This window comes from Somniosus microcephalus, chromosome 7 (assembly GCF_052327205.1).
Source record: "Somniosus microcephalus isolate GS21.2 chromosome 7, FLI_Smic_1.0, whole genome shotgun sequence".
Lineage (NCBI taxonomy): Eukaryota > Metazoa > Chordata > Chondrichthyes > Squaliformes > Somniosidae > Somniosus > Somniosus microcephalus.
Genome location: NC_140993.1, coordinates 106,925,779 through 106,949,326, shown reverse-complemented (window position 1 = coordinate 106,949,326; position 23,548 = coordinate 106,925,779). Strand labels below are relative to the sequence as shown.

Here is a 23,548-nt window from a genome sequence, read left to right as displayed (position 1 = left end):
ATTCCCTTCCTCAACTTCTCTGTCTCCATCTCTGGGGATAGGTTATTGACAAACATTCACTAGAAGCCCATTGACTCCCACAGCTACCTTGACTACACTTCCTCCCACCTCACTTCCTGTAAGGACTCTATTCCATTCTCCTAGTTTCTCCGTCTCCGCCGCATCTGCTCTGACGATGCCACCTTCCATACCAGTGCTTCCGACACGTCTTCCTTTTTCCTCAGCTGAGGATTTCCCTCTACTGTGGTCGACACGGCCCTTGGCTATGTCTGTTCTATTTCCCGCACTTCTACTCTCACCCCTTCCCCTCCCTCCCGGAACCATGATAGGGTTCCCCTTGTCCTCACCTTTCACCCCACCAGCCTCCACATTCAACAGATCATCCTCCGCCATTTTCCGCCACCTCCAGCGTGATCCCGCCACCAAACACATCTTCCCCTCACCTCCTCTTTCAGCATTCCGAAGGGACCGCTCCCTCCACGACACCCATGTCTACTCCTCTATCACCCCCAACACCCCTTCCCCCGGTACCTTCACGTGCAAGCGTAGGAGATGCAACACATGCCCTTTTACCTTCTCCCTTCCCACGGTCAAGGGCCCCAAACACTCCTTCCAGGTGAAACAGTGATTTGCTTGTACTTCTTGCAATTTAGTACACTGCATTCGCTGCTCACAATGCGGTCTCCTCTACATCGGGGAGACCAAACGTAGATTGGGTGACAGCTTTGCGGAACACCTCCGTTCAAGTCCTTAAGGGTGACCCCGAGCTTCCGGTCGCCTGTCACTTTAATTCTCCGCTCCACTCCCACTCTGACCCCTCTGTTCTCGGCCGCTTACACTGTTCCAATGAAGCCCAATGTGCGCTCGAAGAACAGCACCTCATCTTTTGATTAGGCACTTTACAGCCTTCTGGACTCAACATCAAGTTCAACAATTTCAAACCATAACCTCTGCCCCTGTTTTTTTTCTCTCTCACATGGCAGCTGTCGATCATTCTGCCATTACCATTTACACTTCATCTAGAGTCATCTTTTGTTTCTTAACTTGTCCCATTACCATCTCCTTTTGCCTTGCACCATCATCCCTTTTGTCTCTTAATCTCTCCTGCCTTCCATCCTATCACAGACCTTCCCTTTTGTTCTTGCCTCCCCTACACTTGCTTAAAAACCTGTTCCATCGCCAGCTTTTTCCAGTTCTGATGAGTCATGAACCTGAAACATTAACTCTGTTTCTCTCTCCACAGATGCTGCCTGATCAGCTGAGTATTTCCAGCATTTTGTTTTTATTTCAGATTTCCAGCATCCACAGTATTTTGCTTTTGTTGAAGTTGTTTCTGTGGTAACTTAAAACATCTCTAGAATGCCTTAGATGTTTGCTATAATTTGTAAGCTACTACATAGTGAACTAGTTTTAAATCACATTTTTATTTTGAATGTTTCATTCTAAGATTCTGAATAGTATTAACAACCAATTATCAATTTACATCAGGAGCCACTTTCTTTTACATCTGAAAAGGCTATTCCAGAGTGCAGAACAGGGCTTCAAAGCAAACCGATTAATTTAAATCCCAATAATAAAGGCATTACAAGTGAGCTCACACATGGGGGTCAATTTTAAGTGCCTCTGTCTGACGTAAATGGGCGGTACTGATCCGAAAATGGCAACTGCCCCATTTACTTTGGTGCTCCAGCCTCTGCCATCTTGGTTGGGGTCCTGAAATGGGCGGCCAGAGCGCCACCAGTTTCAGACAGGAAGCCACTTTTAATATGCAAATCCTTGAAGGGACCACTAGACGCTGCTCAAATAAACAGCCAAAGTTGTTCTTTTTTAAACTTCCATTTTTGTGGTGCCTGAAAGAGCAAGAGTGCTCCTCCTGTGTCCACAAAAGAAAACTCCAGCCAGCTGCAGGCCTGTGTGAAGCTATTCACCCTATCGCCACCTTCACAATTTCCCTGCCGGCTCAATCCTGTGGATTTCCTGCCTTTTCCAGCTGGCAAGCTGCCTCAAGGCACGACTTTGGCACCAGCAGATCACAGTCTGCATGTTAATGAGATACGTGCTTCACAGTGGTAACAACGGATGTGCAGCAGGCACTCTTTGCCCACCGACCAGCCGTTGTGCGCCTCAAATTAAAATCAGCTCATCACATCTGCATTATGTTCAAGTTGCAGCTCACTTATTCATCACCATGGCTAAATCTATAAGATAGACTTGGTTGAATTCAATCTATGGCCCGAAATTTGCAGTCCGGATGACGGTGAACCAGCAGCGTTCGCTGTCATTCCGCCTTTGAAACTGACCACAACTTCAGGATTTGGCACATGCGGAATCCTGAAGTTGCAGTCTGTCATTCACTGCTCCAACACAGGCTGCGCTGTGCACCACCACCACCCCCATAACCCTCCCCTCACACCCACCCCCCCCCACAGAGCCGGCAAATCAGCGTTATTGTTTAAATCAGGGAAACCGATGAACACTTTGGCTCTTCTGCAGTAATTATGCTGTTAAATTCCACACTAAAAAAGTTAGACCCCAAGGGATTAGGCGTATTGACTGTTAAACAAATGTTATGGCCCTGAAAAACGAATTTTAATTTTGTGCAATGTCAAATTTAACCCTTTTAATAATTTAAATTTTTAAGAAACTTCAAAAAAAATGCTTTAAAAAAAAAGTTTGTTCATTCATCTTGATTTCACGTTTGCCTTTTCCCCATGTGAGAGCCCCAATCTTTGTTTTGTTCTCTAACATTTTTTAAAATGTTAGAATTTTAAGAGCTTACCCACTTCCTTGTTCGCTGTCCGTGAGAACTCTGTTTTGATTGGCTGCTTAGACAGCTTGTTGACGTTGCAACAGCTCACACTAGGCTATCCCCAATAAACACCGTTGATTTTAATTACACATCAGAAAACTCCAACTGCGACAGAGATCGCGAGATCTTTGTGCGAATCTTACTATGGGGCCAGCGACGAAGGCCTTTTCTTTGCTGCCGATGGCAAATTCCAGGCCATTGAATAAAGCAACAAGTAAACTGACCACATCTAAATGCAACGTAGGCAATAAAAGGAGAGAAAGGTGTCTAATCACAATGCTACAGCCATCGTGAGGTGTGGAGTAGGCTAGATGAACCAGCTGGTCTTTTCCAGCCCATCAATTTTGTATGTTTGTATGCAACATTCTATGAACATCTGTATATTGATGCAGTTTTTAATACAATGGCCCTGAATTTGCAGTCGGAGGCTTCCCGTGGGAAAATGCCTCTGATCCGCAAATAAAATGCCCGCGTGCCTGGGGCCTCGGGATCCACGGAGTTCGCAAGCGCCCCTGGGATCACGTGGGCCGGACCAACGAATGACAGAAGCGAATCCCCATTCATACTTATGGGGATTTTGTATGTATGGAAACCCCAATAGGGTCATTCTACAGAAACGGTGGCATTCCTGTCTCTCACCTTTGCAGCAAGCAAAATACTTTAAATGAACTTAATGATCACATGTAATATATATTTAGCACGAATGGGAATACCCCAAAAAATACAACTAGACATCAAATAAATTTGTTTTAAATCACATTTAAAATTAATAAAAATGGCATTTAATTAAATACTTAAAATCAAATTTTATTTTTTAAAGGGGCTAAAAATAAACTTGCCTTTGAGCAGATAAATCAATATTGGACCATAATTTGTGGCCCCTACGGGTGTGTTTTTGACACTTTTTTGTTACAAGTTTTTGAATGTATAAATTGATAAAATTTTATTTTTCTGTTTTTTAAAAAAAACTCTTACGCTGGTAAAAGCAGGCCTTATGCCTGCTTTTACCAGGCATAAGAATTTCACGGATATTCACTGGGCAGAAGTTGGCAAATAGCCCAACTCTCCACCCGCAGATACCTGTAAGTTTCGCAAAATTCAGGCAGTTCCCCCCCACCCCCTGAAGATTATTTAATTAAAAGAGACCCTGGTTGGACTGATTTTAAAACCAGGGCACCCAAAATGGCTGCGGTAAACCTCGTGACCAGGCCAAATGCGATTTTAAAACAAAGGTTTTGCAAAGTAAGCAGGTCAAGGAGTTTAAGTTTTAAACTAATCAAGGATTTTGTAAAGACTGATGAAATGGACAAAAGACTAACATTCCAGTCCTCAAGTGGGAATGGGCTCCATCAAGCCATTAGGCGCTCTGCATTTTAAATCGGGAACCGCTCATCAGAGACATTAAGCCTGAATGGGAGCAATTCACAACTTGTCTTTAACAGCTAGCGTTTCGAGGCTACTTTAGACGTAACAACTATCACTCTACAGGTCATTTTTATAAACATTTTTAAACATTTAAACGAGCTCACCCTAATCATACAAAGGATGAGCTGATTTAGTGTGTGAGATAAGGGCTACCGAGGGGAGAATAAATATAGCCCCTCAGGAAGCCATGCTCTCTCTCTCTCTCTCTCTCCCTCTCCCCCCTCCCACACCCTGCCTGCCACCACCCCAGGAAGAGGACCTACGAAGAAGAGCCCATCCCGAGAGGTGAAATACCCTGCCAGAGACTATTTTATTACTGGGGTATTTTCACCTGGACGGTACCCTGTGCAGCATTGAAACCACGTGGCATCGAAAGGCAGCAGGGCAAAGAAGCAAGATTCTCGTCTGTTTAAACGACTCGGACTGGTGAGCATGGAATTCTGACCCCTCATAAAATAGCCTAGCGAGGTTTAGAGGGTGGGAGTTAAGGGGATTGCTAAAATTGTCATTTTAGTCATTTTCCCTCGATGTGCCGTTTATTTCCCATCCCTGTTAAGTGTAAGTGTACTGCATCCATATTATCCTTTGTATAAAATCGTTCTCTGGTAATAAAATCTTGGTTTTTTTCTTTGCACCAAACCACTGGTCTACTCGTTTTCTATATCGCTACCTGCAAATAAGTCCGGTGGTCAGAACTCAAAAGGGGCGAGCAATTCGACCGCTCAAAAGGGGGTAGTCAGAGGCATAACTGACGAACCCAAGACACCCACACAGTAAAACCCCTTCCATACCCTTTTCCTGGGGATGCGGATGATCAGTCAAGAAAATTCCTGACAGATCGCAAGTTCCGGGTTTTAGCACATGCGCAGCGCAGGCCTAAACCCGGAACTTGTGCGGCCCCTACGGGCGCGTGCGCACCTCGTACACACCCGTAGGGGCCACAAATTATGGTCCAATATTGATTTATCTGCTCAAATATGTATAAATCAAGCTTTACATATCGTTTCCCCAAAACCAAATCAAGCTTTGCCAAATCTCTATGGTATGTAAAAGATGGCTGAAATGAACTGTGAATTATTTTGCATTAAAGTTTGGCTAAATGTCTCTAATATTTTACCCTCAACTTTTTCTAATGCAATGCTCATCTTCCAACTTAAAAAAAACAAGTTTCAATATTAAAAAAAGTCACATATACTATAACTCTACAGTGCATTATTTCAGGATTACCTTCCCAAAGTAAGAAATGGCTTCCTTATATTTGTCAATAATATCCTCCGGACTCAAACAGTTCTTCGCCCTTCCAATCTCAGTACTAGTATCTGCACTGATGCCATTTGTTGTTAATGCACCTAGAGGTTTAGAAAAAGCACAAAATATGCATTTAAAAGTGTGAAAATCTTGTGTAGAAATCTCACTATGTTCCCAAGCCACTTAACAAAATTAAAGAGTCATTGAGTTCAGCAAAATTTACATTAAACAAGAGCCATTACCAGTCACAATTCATTTAGATACGCAGACAGAAAGACCAAAAACAGTCATGATGGCCCAAATGGCTACCTTCTAGTCTATAAACTTGGACAGCATCGTAAAACATTTGGGTAATTATACCTCCTCTACACTATCCCTGCATTGCAAGTGTCAAGGTCTTCCTTGCCACAAGGCTCAAATTGAGCAAAATTATGTAGGTTGGGATCATGCATGGCTCAGACATGTATGGGTGGAAAGTGGGGTGTTGCAGCGTCTCCACTTGTTGTTGGGTCCTCTTCAGCTTTGGGGGTTAAGAAAAGCAGGTCAACAGAAACAGGGCCCCACAATACCTAGTATCTCCTCAGATATAAGCAGAAATCATGCATAACTGACTCCAATTGTCATATGCTGCACATGTGCTCTATCCATACATTAGTCAGAAGAGACTTTAGGCCCTGCCCAGCCAAGAAACACAACTCTCTCAGTTAAGAGACAGAACCATACAAATGCACAGCCTACAGAGACTCTCTGGAGCAGGCATAATGCTGGTTTGGAGGCAGTGGAGTTTGTGAGGCCAGTCCCAGCTCCTAATGGCCTCCATGACCTAGAAAAGGCCAGAAGCAGGGAATTGATAAATCATGCAGTTGAGTGCCTTTCTGACCACAGTACTGTGCACACACATCTAGGGAATGCTGTACTGTCAGAGGTGCCATCTTTTGGATGAGACGTTAAACCCCGTCTGCTCTCATGTGGACGTAAAAGATCACATGGCACTATTTCGAAGAAGAGCAGGGGAAGTTATCCCCAGTGTCCTAGCCAATATTTATCCCTCAATCAACGTTACTAAAAAAGATTGTCTGGTCATGTTCACATTGCTGTTTGTGGGAGCTTGCTGTGCACAAATTGGTTGCCATGTTTCCTACATTAAAATAGTCACTACACTTCAAAAAGTACTTAATTGAATGTAAAGCACAATGGGACGCCCAGTGATCATGATGGGCGCTATATAAATGCAAGTCTATCTTTTCAAGCTGAGCCTCACTCTTCCTGCTTCAAGAGGAAATCATGAAGGCTAGTCTCAAAGCCCATCTCCAGTGACTAAGTGGCCAAGATCCGATATCAATGAGTTACATAGTCCGTACTCTTGGCTGTTGCTGGAGTAAAAGCGATACCAAATCTTCAACTGCACCCAGACACTTCTGGTCACCCTACAAGTAAAGAACATCCAACATTTTTCTTCAGCAAATTAATCATTTGAAACACAAGCACCAGACATGGGATAAATTGAAGCAAACATGAAGCAAATTAACTTCACATATAAATTTAAAAGGTTCAGATTGTTTGCAACACATCTTTTTCTCATCGCTGTACAGAAATAGCTGATTCGTAGCTCAGCAACACAAACCTCTACCCTGTTTTGTTCCACTGAAATCCATTGCAACTCAACCATAGCACACACCAAATGCCGTCTTCTACCTCTACATTTCTGATTCAGGCCAGTGATCTTAAAAGGTCCCAGGTGGGTCACATCTAGTGTATCAGGTTGAAAAATATTACAATTAATAGTATTAAAACCTTCTACATTAGATAACCAAATCTCCAGACCCAAAGAGCTTGCACCCAAGGGTATTAAATAGGTGAGGAACCTGGGAATCAATGAGTTATAACATTCTAAAGCTTACTTGATTCAGGAACAATGCCAGAAGCTTGGAAAGCAACAACCGTTACAAATATATATATATTTTTTTTTTTTTTTGAAAGGGGCAAATCAAATAACTACGTGTCAGTGAATTTAATGACAGTGGTGGGAAATTTCCTAGAATTCATTATGGGCAATTGAGTACGTGAGCATTTGGAATTACAGGAAACTGTTATATCCGGCACCGACGGGACCGAGCGGTTGCCAATCTATCAAAACTGCCGGACATACCAGCGTTAATGTTGAAGCATAGAGGTTTTCATCTCCGTATCTGACAACAAACACTGTTGCTTAGCAACAGCTTCAAACAGTCGGCCCGTACCTTGGAAGCGTCTCTGTAGCTTAGCAACAGCTTCAGAGAGACTTTCCAGAGCCTGACTGTTGGAAAAAAAAGCCACGAGAAGAAAAAAAACCTAACAAAACGGCTCCTGATTTCTGCCGGTAGATCGAGGTTTCCAGACATACAACCTCCAGATAAACCAAAGTCTCCTGTACATAGAGTTCAGGCACATGAAACTGGAGACAACCAATTTTCTGTCCGCGCAATGAGGTTAAGTGGTAGGAAGCAAAGGATTCGGATATTCTTGTATTTGAGAGCAATGACTAGTGGTGCTCCTGCGGTAATTTTCACTATAATTAATCCCTGGGGCACCACTAATTATTTATCTAAATAATCCTTACAATACTCAGTTTTCTTAATTCTTCCAGGGATTTGGTCTTGGGTTAAAATGGCAGCACAAAATTTCCACCAGGTCTTTTAAAGTTCGATTTACACTCTTTTCAGGAGCTATGAAATTTCTCAGAAAAGGTAAAAATGTTCATTCCGATGACAACAGGAATGTTGAGGCCTGCATCTCCTCAACCTTGTTTGCAGAGAAAAAAGTACTTCAATAAAAAATGTATGCACCAATTAATTGTTAAATAATGCTGTAAAATGCAGCACACCTAGCTATAATATAAAACAGATAGTAGCTTGAAATGACCAGTTGAGTAGGAAAATAAAAATCCCTGCAGTTTGTACCCTACCATAAGTTTTGAGCAAGACGAGCATTTTGTGACGATAAAGAGTGATGAAAGTAAAACAATATCCACATCTATAAGCATCCATAATTACAGAATGGAAATATGCAATCTTATTTACAAGAGTTATGAAAAAAAATTGAACATTGGCAGGACCCATACCATAGTGGACCAACTCAGTCACAGGAGAAATGACTGCTGCCCCTAAACCACTAGGGAAAGAATCCAGAGGGAGTTGTAAATGACTACCGCATGGAGGAGTGTTACCATTTGTACATCAGTGTGGCAAGCAGATCAACCGGAGAGTCAATCTGCTCTGCCAAATGAACCCAGTTCAATTACAGATTATGTGGTATCAACATGTAAATGTGCATCAGGGTATTCCTAGATTTCACACTGGCATGGATATGGTCAATGGGCTGCTGGAGCAGGTAATTACTTTCTTCCACATAGTGTCTGAAGGATTGGAGTGGGGGTGTTCAAAAGATAACATCTGTCTTCTTGAATGACATTTTCTGTTGTTGTGGACTTGCTCACATGGTGGCATGCCTCAAAAGAAGGTACCAAGGATGATTTGGCAACAGTTAACAGATCTACCCACCACTCAGCAGTGTACTCTGGACTCCTGGCTGGCAAGTGTTCAGTGACCAGAGTTCATGAATGCTCTTGTCTGGTTGCTCCCTTTGTTCAGTACTTACTTATATCCATGATTCCTCTTCTGCCAATGGCTGCTGTGTCAATTTCAGGTTCTCCAACAGCACCAATTATTTTACCTTGGATGCACAATATTATACACCTCCACTCTTCTTCAGGACAGGCTTCCAGCCTCCATTTCTTTCTTGAATAAGTGCCCAACCAGTCCCCCTCTTCAGGCCACTCTTCCACTTTGCTGAACTTGTTCTCACCCTGAACATTTTTTTTTACGACTGCACTGGGGATGGTATAAAAGTGGTAATGTCACTGGGCTAATAATCCAGAGACGCGAGTTCAAATCCCACCAAGGCAGCTGGGGAATTTAAATTCAGTTAAATAAATCTGGAATAAAAAGCTAGTAGCAGTAATGGTGACCATGAAACTATCGGAATGTCATCCATCTGGTTCAATAATGTCCTTTAGGGAAGGAAATCTGCTGTCTTGACCTTATGTGACTCCTTATATGTAACAAACCGCTACAAAACACAATAATGAAACTGGACGGGCGACCTCGGGAATGGCACACCCAGCCCAGTCGACCCTGCAACATCCTCCTCACCAACGCTTGGGGACTTGTGCCAAAATTGGGAGAGCGGTCGCACAGACTACTCAAACCTGGCATAATCATCCCTTTCAGCCAATGTCCCAAACTCCTCCATCATGATCCACTGGCAGGACAGACCCACCAGGGCTGGTGGCAGTGGTATGCAGTCACGAAGGAGTGGCCCTAGCAGTCCTCAACATTGACGCCGGGCCCCATAAAGTCTCATGGCTTCAGGTCAAGCAAGGGGAAGGAAACCTCCTGCTGATTACCACCTACCGCCCTCCCTCAGCTGATGAATCAGTACTCCGCCACGTTGAACACCACTTGGAAGAAGCACTGAGAGTAGCACTGGGTGGGGGACTTCAACGTCCATCACCAAGAGTGGCTCGGTAACACCACTACTGACCGAGTCCTGAAGGACATAGCTGCCAGTCTGGGCCTGCGACAGGTGGCGAGAGAACCAACACGAGGGAAAAAAAACTTACTTAACCTCATACTCACCAACCTACCTGTTGCAGACGCATCTGTTCACGACAGTATTGGTAGCAGTGACCACCGCACAATCATTGTGGAGACGAAGTCCCGTCTTCACAGAGGACACCCTCCATCGTGTTGTGTGCCACTGTGCTAAATGGAATAGATTCAGCACAGATCTAGCAGCTCAAAACTGGGCATCCATGAGGCGGTGCGGGCCATCAGCAGCAGCAGAATTGTATTCCACCACAATCTGTAACCTCGTGGCCCCGCATATCCCTCACTCTACCATTACCATCAAGCCAGGGGAACAACGTTGGTTCAATAAGAAGTGCAGAAGAGAATGCCAGGAGCAGCACCAGGTGTACCTAAAAATGAGGTGCCAACTGGGGGAAGCTACAACACAGGACTACATGCATGCTAAAAAGCAGAAGCAACATGCTATCGACATGGCTAAGCAATCCCACAATCAACGGATCAGGTCAAAGCTCTGCAGTCCGGCCACATCCATCGTGAATGGTGGTGGACCATTAAACAAGAAACAGGAGGAGGAGGCTCCATGAATATCCCCATCCTCAATGATGGCGGAGCAAAAGACAAGGCTGAAGCATTTGCAACCAACTTCAGCCAGAAGTGCCGAGTGGATGATCCATATTGGCCTACTCCTGAGGTCCACATCAAAGCCAGTCTTCAGCCAATTCGATTCACTCCACGTGATATTAAGAAACGGCTGACGCACTGGATACAGCAAAGGCTATGGGCCCCGACAACATCCCGGCTGTCGTGCTGAAGACTTGTGCTCCAGAACTAGCCGCACCTCTATCCAAGCTGTTTCAGCACAGCTACAACACTGGCATCTATCCGACAATGCGGAAAACTGCCCAGGTATGTCCTGTCCACAAAAAGGACAAATCCAATCCGGCCAATCACCGCCCCATCAGTCTACTCTCAATCATCAGCAAAGTGATGGAAGGTGTCATCGACAGTGCAGTCAAGCAGCACTTAATCACCAATAACCTGCTCACTGATGCCCAGTTTGGGTTCCGCCAAGACCACTCGGCCCCCGACCTCATTACAGCCTTGGTCCAAACATGGACAAAGGAGCTGAATTCCAGAAGTGAGGTGAGAGTGACTGTCCTTGACATCAAGGCAGCATTTGTCTGAGTGTAGCATCAAGGAGCCCTAGTAAAACTGAAGTCAATGGGAATCGGGAAGGAAACGCTCCACTGGCTGGAGTCATACCCAGCACAAAGGAAGATGGTTGTGGTGGTTGATGGTCAATCATCACAGCCCCAGGACATCGCTGCAGGAGTTCCTCAGGACAGTGTCCTAGGCCCAACCATCTTCAGCTGCTTCATCAATGACCTTCCCTCCAACATAAGGTCAGAAATGGAGATGTTCCCTGATGACTGCACAGTGTTCAGCATCATTCACAACTCCTCAGATAATGAAGCAGTCCATGCCCGCATGCAACAAGACCTGGACGACGTTCAGCCTTGGGCTGATAAGTGGCAGGTAACATTCGCGCCACAGAAGTGCCAGGCAATGACCATCTCCAACAAGCGAGAGTCTAAGCACCGCCCCTTGACATTCAACAGCATTACCATCGCCGAATCCCCCACCATCAATATCCTGGGGGTTACCATTGACCAGAAACTTAACTGGACCAGCCACGTAAATACTGTGGCAACAAGAGCAGGTCAGAGGCTAGGTATTCTGCGGCGAGTGTCTCACCTCCCGACTCCCCAAAGCCTTTCCACCATCTACAAGGCACAATTAAGGAATGTGATGAAATATTCTCCACTTGCCTGGATGAGTGCAGCTCCAACACCACAAGAAGCTCGACACCATCCAGGACAAAGTAGCCCACTTGATTGGCACCCCATCCACCACCTTAAACATTCACTCCCTCCACCACCGGCATACCGTGGCTGCAGTGTGTACCATCTACAAGATGCACTGCAGCAACTCACCAAAGCTTCTTCGGCAGCACCTCCCAAACCTGCGACCTCTTCCACCTAGAAGGACAAGGGCAGCAGGCGCATGGGAACACCACCACCTCCAAGTCACACACCATCCTGACTTAGAAGTATGTCGGCGATCCTTCATCGTCGCTGGGTCAAAATCCTGGAACTCCCTACCTAACAGCACTGTGGGCATACCTTCACCACACAGACAGCAGCGGTTCAAGGCAGTGGCTCACCACCACCTTCTCAAGGGCAATTAAGGATGGGCAATAAATGCTGGCCTTGCCAGAGACGCCCACATCCCATAAACGAATAAAACTGACTTCCTCCGCATCAAAGATGTTGCTAGGGAAACACGTTATGAATATCAGCTTTGCCCATCTTTTTGTAGATGTAAAATATTGTGCTAATCCAATGCCCCTCAGTCATCTCCTCTTCTAGTAGATCAGTGACTGATGGTGCAGTTTCCTATTCTTGTTCTAATCTTGAGACTTTTATTAACTAGGCTTCCAATTTTCACCTATAACTCACCTTCACATCATCCATTTCTGAATCTTTATAGAATAGTACAGCACAGAAGGAGGCCATTCGGCCCATTGAGCCTGCGCCCGACTCTTTCGAAGAGCAATCTAGTTAATCCCACTCCCCCACTCCTTCCCCATAGCCCTGCAATTTTTTCTCCTTCAAGTATTTATCCAATTCCCTTTTGAAGGCTACAATTGAATCTGTATCCACCACCCTATCAGGCAGTGCATTCCAAATCCTAACCATTCATTGCGTAAAAAAGTTTTTCCTCGTGTTGCCTCTGGTTCTTTTGCCAATCACCTTAAATCTGTGCCCTCTGGTTATCGACCCTTCAACTGTTGGAAATAGTTTCTCTTGATTAACCCTATCTAATCCCTTCATGATTTAAAAAAAAAAAACCTCTATCAAATCTCCTCTTAGCCTTCTCTGCTTCAAGGAGAACAATCCCAGCTTCTCTCGTCTATCCACATAACTGTAATCCCTCATCCCTGGATGCATTCTAGTAAATCTCTTCTGTACCCTCTCCAAAGCCTTCACGTCCTTCCTAAAGTGAGATGCCCAGAATTGGACCCAATAATCCAGCTGGGACTGGACTAGTGTTTTATATAGGTTAAGCATAACTTCCTAGCTTATGCACTCTATGCCTTTATTTATAAAGCCCAGGATCCCATATGCTTTATTACCTGCAGTGTCCTTCCTGAACACCAATACTCTTGGCTATCCACAGACTTTGCAAACCCACCTACTCACACAATTACCCAGCATACGCTTCGTCCCAGCTTACTTTCTATAAAGACGCCATCAGTTTCTCCAATTTCTCAAGCACAGCTGCTGTGATGACGCCATCTTCCACGCCACAGACTTTGACCTATACAACCCTCCCACTTATACAAGATCAAAGCATCAAAAGTCGGCACCTTAGCAGGCTTGAAGGGCCGTATGGCCTGCTCCTGCTTCTTATTTTCTTAGCGCCAGTAGTTAAGGTCGGTTTCGGGAAAAAACATGGCAGCCGCCTCACTTCCGCCGTGGCCCGTGCTGGTCGCCATCTTGGTGAGGGCGATAGCGCGGGCAGGACGTGCATGCGTCAGCAATATGCAGAGTAGTCAGATCGCGACGCAAGTCAGTATGCAATGCTGAATTCACACACGACCTGCCATTTTGGACGACTCCATTCCAAACAACTCCCTCGCCTAAACACGCACAGCTGAACGTGTGTTCAGCTGCACGAGGGACCCCCACGAGCACAATTTAAAGGGATATATCCACCGTGCAAGCAAGTTGATTTTTTCCTCTTGTACTGGCTCTTGCAGAGTTTATATCAATACTGGCTTGTGGAAGACATTTATAAAGTTGTTGAAGTGTGCAGGGAATGCTGCTGGACAGTGGGAAGGCATTGGCTTCTACTGGAAGGCCGCTGACTACACCACTTGCAGCCAGTCATGGGGGGTCTACTTGCAGTTCCCCTCGCGCTGCAGCATGACAGGGAGATGGAGCAGGGACAGCAAAGACAAGCTGCTCGCAGAGGGAGGATGGGGAGGGAGGTTCTCAGCAGGAGGCCTCACCCACCTAGGATCCTCAGGATCCTACCTGCACCCAAGACAGTAGCAGTGCATTTGGAGGCTCTGCTTCACCAAGGAGGTGGTCACAGAAGTCTGCCACCTCTTGGGACCAGATCTGTAGCCTCAGAGCAGGGTGACCATGGCGCTGCCAGTGACCGTTAAGGTGACCGCGATCCTGAACTTTTGCGCCAGCAGATGCTTCCAGGCTAGAACAGTTCACATCTTGCAGTTCACCATCCATCGTTGCATTCGGGAGGTCACAGGGGCTCTGTACTCCAGGTGAAGGGATTTTGTTGTCTTCTGTCGAAACAGAGAGAAGCAGAAGGAACGTACACGTAGTTCTGCCAGAATATCGGACTTCCCCATGGTGCAGGGCGCCATCGACTGCACACACGTGGCTTGCGGGCTCCACCTATCAATGCTCAGATGTACCGTAACCGCAAAGGCTACCACTAACTTAATGTGCAGTTGGTGTGCAACCATGCCCAGCACATCATGATGGTGAATGCCCGGTATCCTGGCAGCAGTCATGATGCCTTCATCCTGCACCAGTCTGTTGTGCCAACAATCTTCCAGCCATCATGTCAAAGAAGAGGGTGGCCGCTCCAGACAAGGGCTATCCGCTGTCCACCTGGCTGATGACTCCCCTCTGCAACCCCACCACTCGTGGCCAATCATATAATGACAATCATGCTACCACGAGGAACCCCATCGAGAAGACCATTCGGTTGCTCAAGCAACGGTTCCGCTGCCTTGACCGCTCGGGAGGAGCCCTCCAGTACGCGCCGGAGTGGGTGTCCCAATTCGTGGTGGTCTGCTGCATCCTCCATAACTTGGCCATCATGAGGGTGCAGCCCTTACCAACGCGACCACGACGAGGACGAGGAGACAAGGATGAAGAAGGAGGAGGAGGAGGCGAAGAAAAGGAGAAAAGAGGAGTTGGAAAAAGGGGAGATAAAAGGAGAAGAGGAGGAGGATGCAAAAGAGGAGGAGGAATCAGGAGAAGGATTGATAGATTAAGTGAATGGGGAAAGCTGTGGCAAATGGATTTCAATGTAGAAAAATGTGAGGTTATCCATTTTGGACCTAAAGAGGATAGTGAAAAGCTAAAACCAGTGGAGGTACAAAGAGACTTAAAATGTCATGAACATGTACAGAAAATAATCAAAAAGGCTAATGGAATGCTGGCCTTTATATCCAGAGAACTAGAATATTAGGGGGTAGAAGTTATGCTACAGCTGTATAAAGCCCTGGTTAAACCACACCTGGAGTACTGTGAGCAGTTCTGGGCACTGCACCTCAGGCAGGATGTGTTGGCCTTGGAGGAAGTGCAGCGTAGGTTTACCAGAATGATACCTGGACTCCAAGGGTTAAATTAAGAGGAGAGATTACACAAACTAGGGGTGTATTCCCTGGAATTTAAAAGGTTAAGGGGTGAATTGATCAAAGTTTTCAAGATATTAAAGGGAACAGATAGGGTAGGTAGAGAGAAACTATTTCCACTGGTTGGGGAATCTAGGACTAGGGAGCACAGTCTAAAAATTAGAGCCAGACCTTTCACGAGTGAAATTAAGAAACACTTCTACACACAAAGGGTGGTAGAAGTTTGGAACTCTCTTCCACAAACAGCAATTGATGCTAGATCAATTGTTAATTTTGAATCGGAGATTGATAGATTTTTGTTAATCAAAAGTACGAAGGGATATGGGGCAAAAGCGAATAACTGGAGTTAGGTGACAGATCAGCCATGATCTCATTGAATGGCGGAACCGGCTCGAGGGGCTGAATGGCCTACTCCTGTTCCTATGAGAAAGAGGAATAACGAGGAATACGATTAAGTCTGCAAATCCTCGTTCTGGACAGGCTGTCCGCGAGCGCAGCATCATACTCCGGATCCCCGTTGCTCAACAGTTCCCCACCTTACCATCCCTCCATCATGGAACATCACAGCACAATGGACACAATGCTGAAATGAAACCAACCACAAAAACATAAATTTATGAATTATGAATTAATTATTACATTACAAAGTCAACTAATCACCCTTGTGCATTCCCTTAGCGTCTGTCTTTCGTGTTGCTTTGCCTATTCTAGTGCTCCTACGCAGTGCGACCCCAGTGGCTGCAGCATAGCTGGTGGAAGGCTGATGACCTTCCATGGGGCACACTGCAGATGGCCTTGCAGGACGACCTCAAGCAGCTCTGGGCCTAGAAGGTCCGGCTGTAGGCTGTACCACCTCAGCATGGGCGGCAACAGTCTAGGGTGGCTGGTTGACAGGCAACTGAAATGCCACTGGTGGAATGGCAGCGGTGGAAGTAAGAATGTTATCCTGAGAGGACACAGCAGGCTCATGCTCCACAGAGCCACTGCCACACCCCTGGGCGGCGACTCAACATTAGTAAGCACAGATTGCTGGACTGGTGCAAGACCCGGCAATCCCCTTTCCACACTCGTAAACCAAAGCATGATGGCAGCAGACTGATCTTGCATGGCAACAAGCTGAGCCTGAATGAGAGCAGTCGGAGCTTGCATTGCAGCAAGCTGAGCCTGCATGACAGAAGTGTGAACCTCCACTGCAGCACTCAGATGTTGGGTCGCTTCCGCTTGTTCCGCAATGGAAGCCGAGACATCGGCCGTTACATGCAGCATCGTGGTTGGGTCCACAAGTGCTCTCACGGAGTTGCCCATCACTTGCATCCTGGAAATCATGGGCTCCAAGCTTAGCGCAAAGCCCCGTGCAATTTTGGAGCCGGACTCCATGCTCCTTGACAGTGACAAGAGGCTCTCTGGCAGGCCTGGCATTGCACCAAGCATGTGCGTGTGCATGCCATCACCATTCTTCTGAGGCTGTCCCATCAAAATCCTCATCAGAGTCCTGTGCAGCAGAAGTCATGTGTGACCTCGCCCTCTGGGGAACTGGCACCTGCTCTACCTTTTCCCCCTGGTCTGGCTGCAGCCCACTTGTGCCCGGTGACTCACCACATGCAGATCCCACCTCTATACTACCCTCTAAAGTTTGTGCAGTGCCATTTTCTAAGCTGCTGCCTGGGAGTGTCAGATCAAGTGACAGTACCTCCTCCTCTCCACCACTTCTCCCTGCACAGGTTGCTGGCAGTTCTTGGATATCTGATAGGAGAAAGGCACAAGGGTCGGGTTGTGGCGAGGGGAGGGGGGTGGGGTAAAAAGCAAGATGTGCACGCTTGCAAGTGTGAAGAGATTATGGGATGAGAGGAAAGTGGGATGCGAGTAGGATTAGGTATGAGCATATCGTCAATGCTTTCAGCCTCACCGATCGCCAAGGTCTCAGTGACGGCCCCTCCAATGATCTCCAGCACAGTCTCCTCCAGTTGAGTCAGGGTCTACAGCCGTGCATGACCCCCACCAGTTTGTTCCTGATCACACTGGTTGCGAGCCACCTTGGCCTGCATGAGAAAGAGAAGTGTGCCAGTGAGTGTGGTGCAATGTGTTTGGGTGATGTGCCAGTCATGGTAGAATAGCTGGCATTGTGTGCAAGGTGCGAGATGTGGGTGTGAGGCTTGCAGCTGTGGTTAAGTGTGTGAGGGGGAGGTGAAACTATGATTGTGAGGTTCGAGTCATGAGTGCTGGAGATTGTTGGTAGGTGAGTGATGAGGGTGTGGTGCATTGAGCAGTGTGTGAGGCTAGAGGTGCAGCTCGTGGGATATGGCATTTGAAGATGCATTCACTCACCTTGACGACTCATGTGAGGTCATTAAACTTCTTCCAACACTGGATCCATGTCTTGGGGCAAGACTGGTGGCACCGACGGCTTCTGCGATCTCCTCCCACTGCCTTCACAGTGTGTCTGGAAGGCCTCCTGTCCCCCTGCAGGTAGAGGACCAGTCCGTAGACCCCCTGCACCAAGGCCTCCAGTGCTGCATTAGAGAACCAAGGTGCCCTTTCTCTCCCCTGTTGAGACATTGCTCAAGCTTCAGTCACAATGAGTTACTTCGGTAACAAAGCACCTTCACTTTAAGAAGTGCAGACAGCCTTTCACACGGCAGGCAATCTTTAAATAGAGAGCAGACTCCACATGATATTGGGCCCCCTGTTGAGTGCTGAACCAACCAGCAGCACCTTTAGCACTGGGCTCAACACTGCAATCATGGTAATGAGCAGGCAGCACAAATTTCGTATGCTGCCTGCACTACTTCCAGGTCTTATCCAATTTAGCACCCCTGCAACCCCCCCACCCCAAGTCCAAGTCTGTTATCTCCAAGTGGAAACCTACTTGAGTTAACTGTCAAAAAGTTCTCTTCACCTAATAGTTATTAGGATCTGTATCTCATGCATGAGAACAGTCTCTTGCATCTTTTTGGAGTGTAATGGAATTGATTTTCCCCATTCCCTCCTGTTGCTTTTTTTTGGAAGGAGACCAAGACAATACAAAAGTAGTGAACAAAAATGGAGTCAGTGAGTAAGGTATTTTGAATTGTACCACACTAACCATTTTCCTATCGGTGTGGATCCTGAAATAAGTAGCCACCCTTCTATTTAGATTGCCTTCCCTTCAGGGGAAGGAGAGAACAACAACAGGTCTGAGGACTTTAAGTGCTTGGTGGCTTGAGTCCTATTAATCTTTGTCCAGATTTTTTTTTTTTTTTTTTTTTTAAATAAAAGATGTGCCGTCGTCACATCACGTTTAATTTGGGCAAAACAATCTTCGCCAACAGGAGATGAAAAAACACACTTTCCTACTACCTACACACATTAAACCATATTCTAAACATTACTGAATCTTGTCGTTATAAACTAGCTAACCCAAAGTCAAAATACTCAAATATGTTCACTTGCATAAATGAAAGATGCTGAAGAGAAACTGTTGAGATACACCATACAAGCACTTCAAGTCTCAAAAATGGGATATCATGTGTTGGGACAACAAAGCCTTCTTTAAGGCAATAAAAAAATCTTCTTGTGGTTTCACTGGCTTCAAATCATTATATATGGTTGTAGAAGAGAACAACCCAAAAAGCTTTATTGACAATCTTGCACAATCAAATCCCACTGTATGTTATCAAACTATGCCAAAATCAAGAACAGTTTTAGCAGTATAACAGATCATAGAAACTTCAAGCATACAGTATTATTTTTCTAAATATTTACAAAGTTTCTGATCTAATGATGTTTGCTTATTTGAGATTGCAACAGTTCAGTATCTTGATCTCTTCATGCAAACGATATCTTATTTGTAAGCAAACATCATACACAGCAAGAACAAAAGCACACAAAGATTTATAACTGTCGCAGCGTTTAAATTTAATTAATAAAGCAGAGAAGTACAGTACCTGGATCAATGAGAACTTCCTGTGCCCCTAGAAGTGGGAACAAACAATTGTCTTTCACTCCCTTTGCACACTCATTTAAAAAAAAAAAATCAGCATTGTCATTTAATCTGTTCAATGTACCAGAAGGTAACCTCGTAGCATAACCTAGTCTTCCTGAATATATGTTACCCACTCACAATAATCAATGCAGCGTTTCTCTCCCCATTCCTCCGTCACCCCTAATTATACACTGCTATGCAAGTTCAAAAATCAAAAAACTTCTCTTCCTGGAGGAGCACAGAATCACAAATTAAAAAAAAAAATTAAACGCAGCAAGACTTCAATGAAATTAAACTGTCCCACGGTTTTTGACCATTCTCCAGTCTCTTTCAGCTTATATCCAAATGTAATACAATGCAACATATACACTTACACAAAAAGTTGCACAGGACTTGTGCTTAAAGATAAAACTCAGAGGAAGGCCAAGTGGTACAGTGTCCCGTTTTTTCTGGCATAAGTGACAATGAAAAACACTGTGGTCAGCATTAGGATCATACGTCAAATGGCTTGGATGATCTCAAATCAGCTCCTAGTGGACAAGATTCCACAGCGTAAACTATAAAGTTCACAAATTGATAATCTCACTCAAAAGCCAAAACAATTCCTGTTGTGGCATGTAAAAAGGTAGAGCATTTTCTACCAAAGTTGAGGTTATTGGCTCAGAGTAAAGGAAACTTTACTCAGCTCCATGTCCTGCAAATGCTTGGTGGATGCCCAAGTGGAAGACAGTTACACTACCCGATATGGATATCTGCAAAAAGCATAATACTGCAGATACTGAAATATACAGAAAATGCTAGAAACACTCAGGTCAGGCAGCACCTATAGGATTAATGTTTCAGGTCAATGACTTTTCGTCAGAACCCAATATTCTCACCTTGAGCAAAGATTCAGCAAAAATCCAGCAAAAAAAAAACCCCACTAAAAAAAAGGAAAGGCCATCTCACAATTAAATAAGGGATAAAGGAAATCTTCAAAACATTTAGCTTATTCTTTCCCTTAGAAAGGGTAAATAAGATAATTCGCCTTGCAGAAATTCTTCAAATAAAAGTATACTGCATTCATTGGATAAGTGGAAACAGCAGGCAACAGGCCCCAGCCTAACCATGGAACAGCAAGGCAACAGGCGAGCAGGAATCAAGACAGGCAGGCCGTGGCCAGCACACAAGAGGCAGCAAGCCCCAGCCAGATGTTGAAGGAGCATGGGGGGGGGCGGGCAGTGGCCTAGTATAGGAGTGGGAGGCCAAGCAAAAGGCAACGGCCGAAAGCATTAAAATTTACAAATTGTACCTGCACACAAACGGCAATGATTGAAGGCCGAGCAAACTGTAAAAATGGAAAAATTGTTATATAGAAACAGAAATGGCAGGTGGACCTGGGTGATCCACACCATATCAATGGGAGATGTGCAACTACACTGACAGGCAGATAGGCTTCCTTCCTCCCTCGCATCCCACCCCTATTATGAAGTATTTTACTGTGGCATTTCATTCTTCATAAATTCACTTTTCCCCAAAACATAAGAGTTGCACAAGTAAATCTGGGTCAAGGGGATTGGATGTAACCCACAGGAGTAATAAAAAAAACTTCAACTAAACCAAAAATTGTAATCTGCTTTGTACACAATGAGCACATTGCAGCACTTCAACGGATATCAATACAGCGGTCTGCACAGAGCAGGATTAAACAGAGTGGACTTGAACAGAGAGTGTTTTATTTGGAATTTGGAAGTAGTGGGAATTGGAGAAGAGGGGGAAGGAGTTTCTGCTTTTTGCCTACACTACTTGTAGTGCTTTGTGTTACAGGTAGATATTTAATTTCAGTACCCTTAACTTAAGCTAGATCAAGTAAGTAGTCAAGAAACTACACTGTAAGCTAAGTTGCCTAATTACAAATTAAATTAAAATAAATTAAATTAAATAAAACAAGGTTATAGAGGGATAGCAGTGCAGGTGGTGTGCCACGCCGCAACTGCAGCATGTGGGAGTTTGTGGAGAGCATTGTGATCCCAGACAATCACGTTTGCAGTAAGTGTCTGCATCTTGAGGAACCTCAGCTCAGAGTTTATGAGCTGGAGTCGAAGGTGCAGACATTGCGGGGCATCAGGGAGGGGGAGAGTTACCTGGACACTTTGATCCAGGAGGCAGTCACACTCCTTGAGTTAAGTAGTGGTACAGGTCTGGTTAGTGGTCAGTCACAGGAGGGTGTGACTGCAACTCAGGCAGGTAAGGGGATCCAAGGTGCAGTGCTGGAGGAGCCTCAACCTTTGCCCTTGTCCAACAGGTACAAGGTTCTTGCTGCCTGTGTGGGTGAAGGAAAAGCCTGCAGGATGGATGAGCAAGCTGACCATGGCACCATGGTGCAGGAGGCCATTCAAGTAGGGGGACTGAAAGGGAATGTAGTTGTGGCAGGGGGCAGTATAGTCAGGGGGATAGATACTGTTCTCTGCAGTCGCGACCGAGAGTTCCGAAGGTTGTGTTGCCTGCCCGGTGCCAGGGTTAAAGACATCTCCTCGCAGCAGGAGAAGAACTTCAAGTGGGGGGGGGGGGGGGGTGGAATCCAGTTGTCGTGGTCCACATAGGAACCAACGACATAGGAAGAACTAGGAATGAGGCTCAGCTGAGGACGATTGAGGAGCTCGGATCCAACTGAAAAAGCAGAACCACAAAGGTAATAATCTCTGGATTGTTACCTGAGCCACGTGCAAATTGGTATAGGAACAAACAGATCAGCGGTTTAAATGCGTGACTCAGAGTGGTGTAGGAGGAAGGGGTTTCAGTTCATGGGGCACTGGCACCAGTACTGGGGAAAGAGGGAGCTGTTCCATTGGGACGGGACCTGTGTCCTGGCGAACCGAATAACTAGGGCAGTAGACAGGGCTTTAAACTAATGAAGGGGAGCTAGGAGGCTTCAGGAAAGAGTAAATTTAAAAGCAGCGAGAGAAATGTCAAGGCTCTAGAGCAGAGTAGGATTTTGGGTAAAAATAAGCAGAGTGGGTCAGGAAGGAACAGAGTAACAGGTAATAAGGCATCAGTGACTTAGGTAACATCAGGGAAAAAGAGAATTAAATCAAAGCTAAAGACACTATGTCTGAATGCACGAAGCATTCGCAACAAAACAGATGAATTAATAGCGCAGATAGAAATTAACAGGTTTGATCTTAATAGCCATAATGGAGATGTGGTTGCAAAGTGGCCAAGGTTGGAAACTAAATATTCCAGGATACTTAACTTTTAGAAAAGAAAGGCAAAATGGAAAAGGAGGAGGGGTAGCCCTGATAATAAAAGGATGGGATAAAGACAGTAGAGAGAAAGGATCTTAGTTCCGAAAATCAAATAGAATCAGTTTGGGTGGAGCCAAGAAACAGCAAGGGGCAGAAAACATTGGTGGCAGCTGTTTATAGGTCCCCAAACAGTAGTTGTGATATAGGGCAGAGTATAAATCAGCAAATTAGAGGCGCATGTAACAAGGGTAATACAGTAATCATGGGGGACTTTAATCTACATATCGACTAGGCAAACCAAATTTGCAGTAATCGTGTGGAGGACAAATTCATGGAATGTATGCAAGATAGTTTCCTAGATCAGTATGTTGAGGAACCAACTAGGGAACAGGCTATTTTAGATCTAGTATTGGGCAATGAGAAAGGGTTAAATCAATAACCTTGTAGTAAAAGGGCCTTTAGGGAAGAGTGCCCATAATACGATAGAATTTTATATGGAGTTTGAAAGTGATTTAATTAAATCCGAAACTAGGGCCTTGAATCTAAAAGCAAACTACGTAGGTATAAGGGGCGAGTTGGCTAAGGTAGATTGGGAAACTACATTAAAAGGTTTCCAAATTCCATAGTCTCGAACGGTTCCCGCGGATTGGAAGGTAGCAAATGTAACCCCACTATTTAAGAGAGGGAGAGGGAAAACTGGGAACTACAGACCAGTTAGTCTGTCATCAGTAGTAGGGAAAATGCTAGAATCTATTATTAAGGACGTGTTAACAAGACACTTAGGAAATAATAAGGGTT

General features: G+C 45.3%; 1 protein-coding gene across 1 annotated transcript in view; it reads right to left on the bottom strand.

The window, feature by feature from the left end:
• trappc9 (trafficking protein particle complex subunit 9) overlaps positions 1-23,548 on the bottom strand; it is a 1,276,086-nt gene that overhangs the window by 1,216,499 nt on the left and 36,039 nt on the right. The window contains exons 5-6 of the mRNA XM_085993951.1: positions 19,489-19,515; positions 5,462-5,583 (exon numbers count right to left, since the gene is read on the bottom strand). Of these exons, the coding sequence (XP_085850077.1) occupies positions 5,462-5,583; positions 19,489-19,515 (149 nt within the window). The remainder of the gene's footprint in view (positions 1-5,461; positions 5,584-19,488; positions 19,516-23,548) is intronic.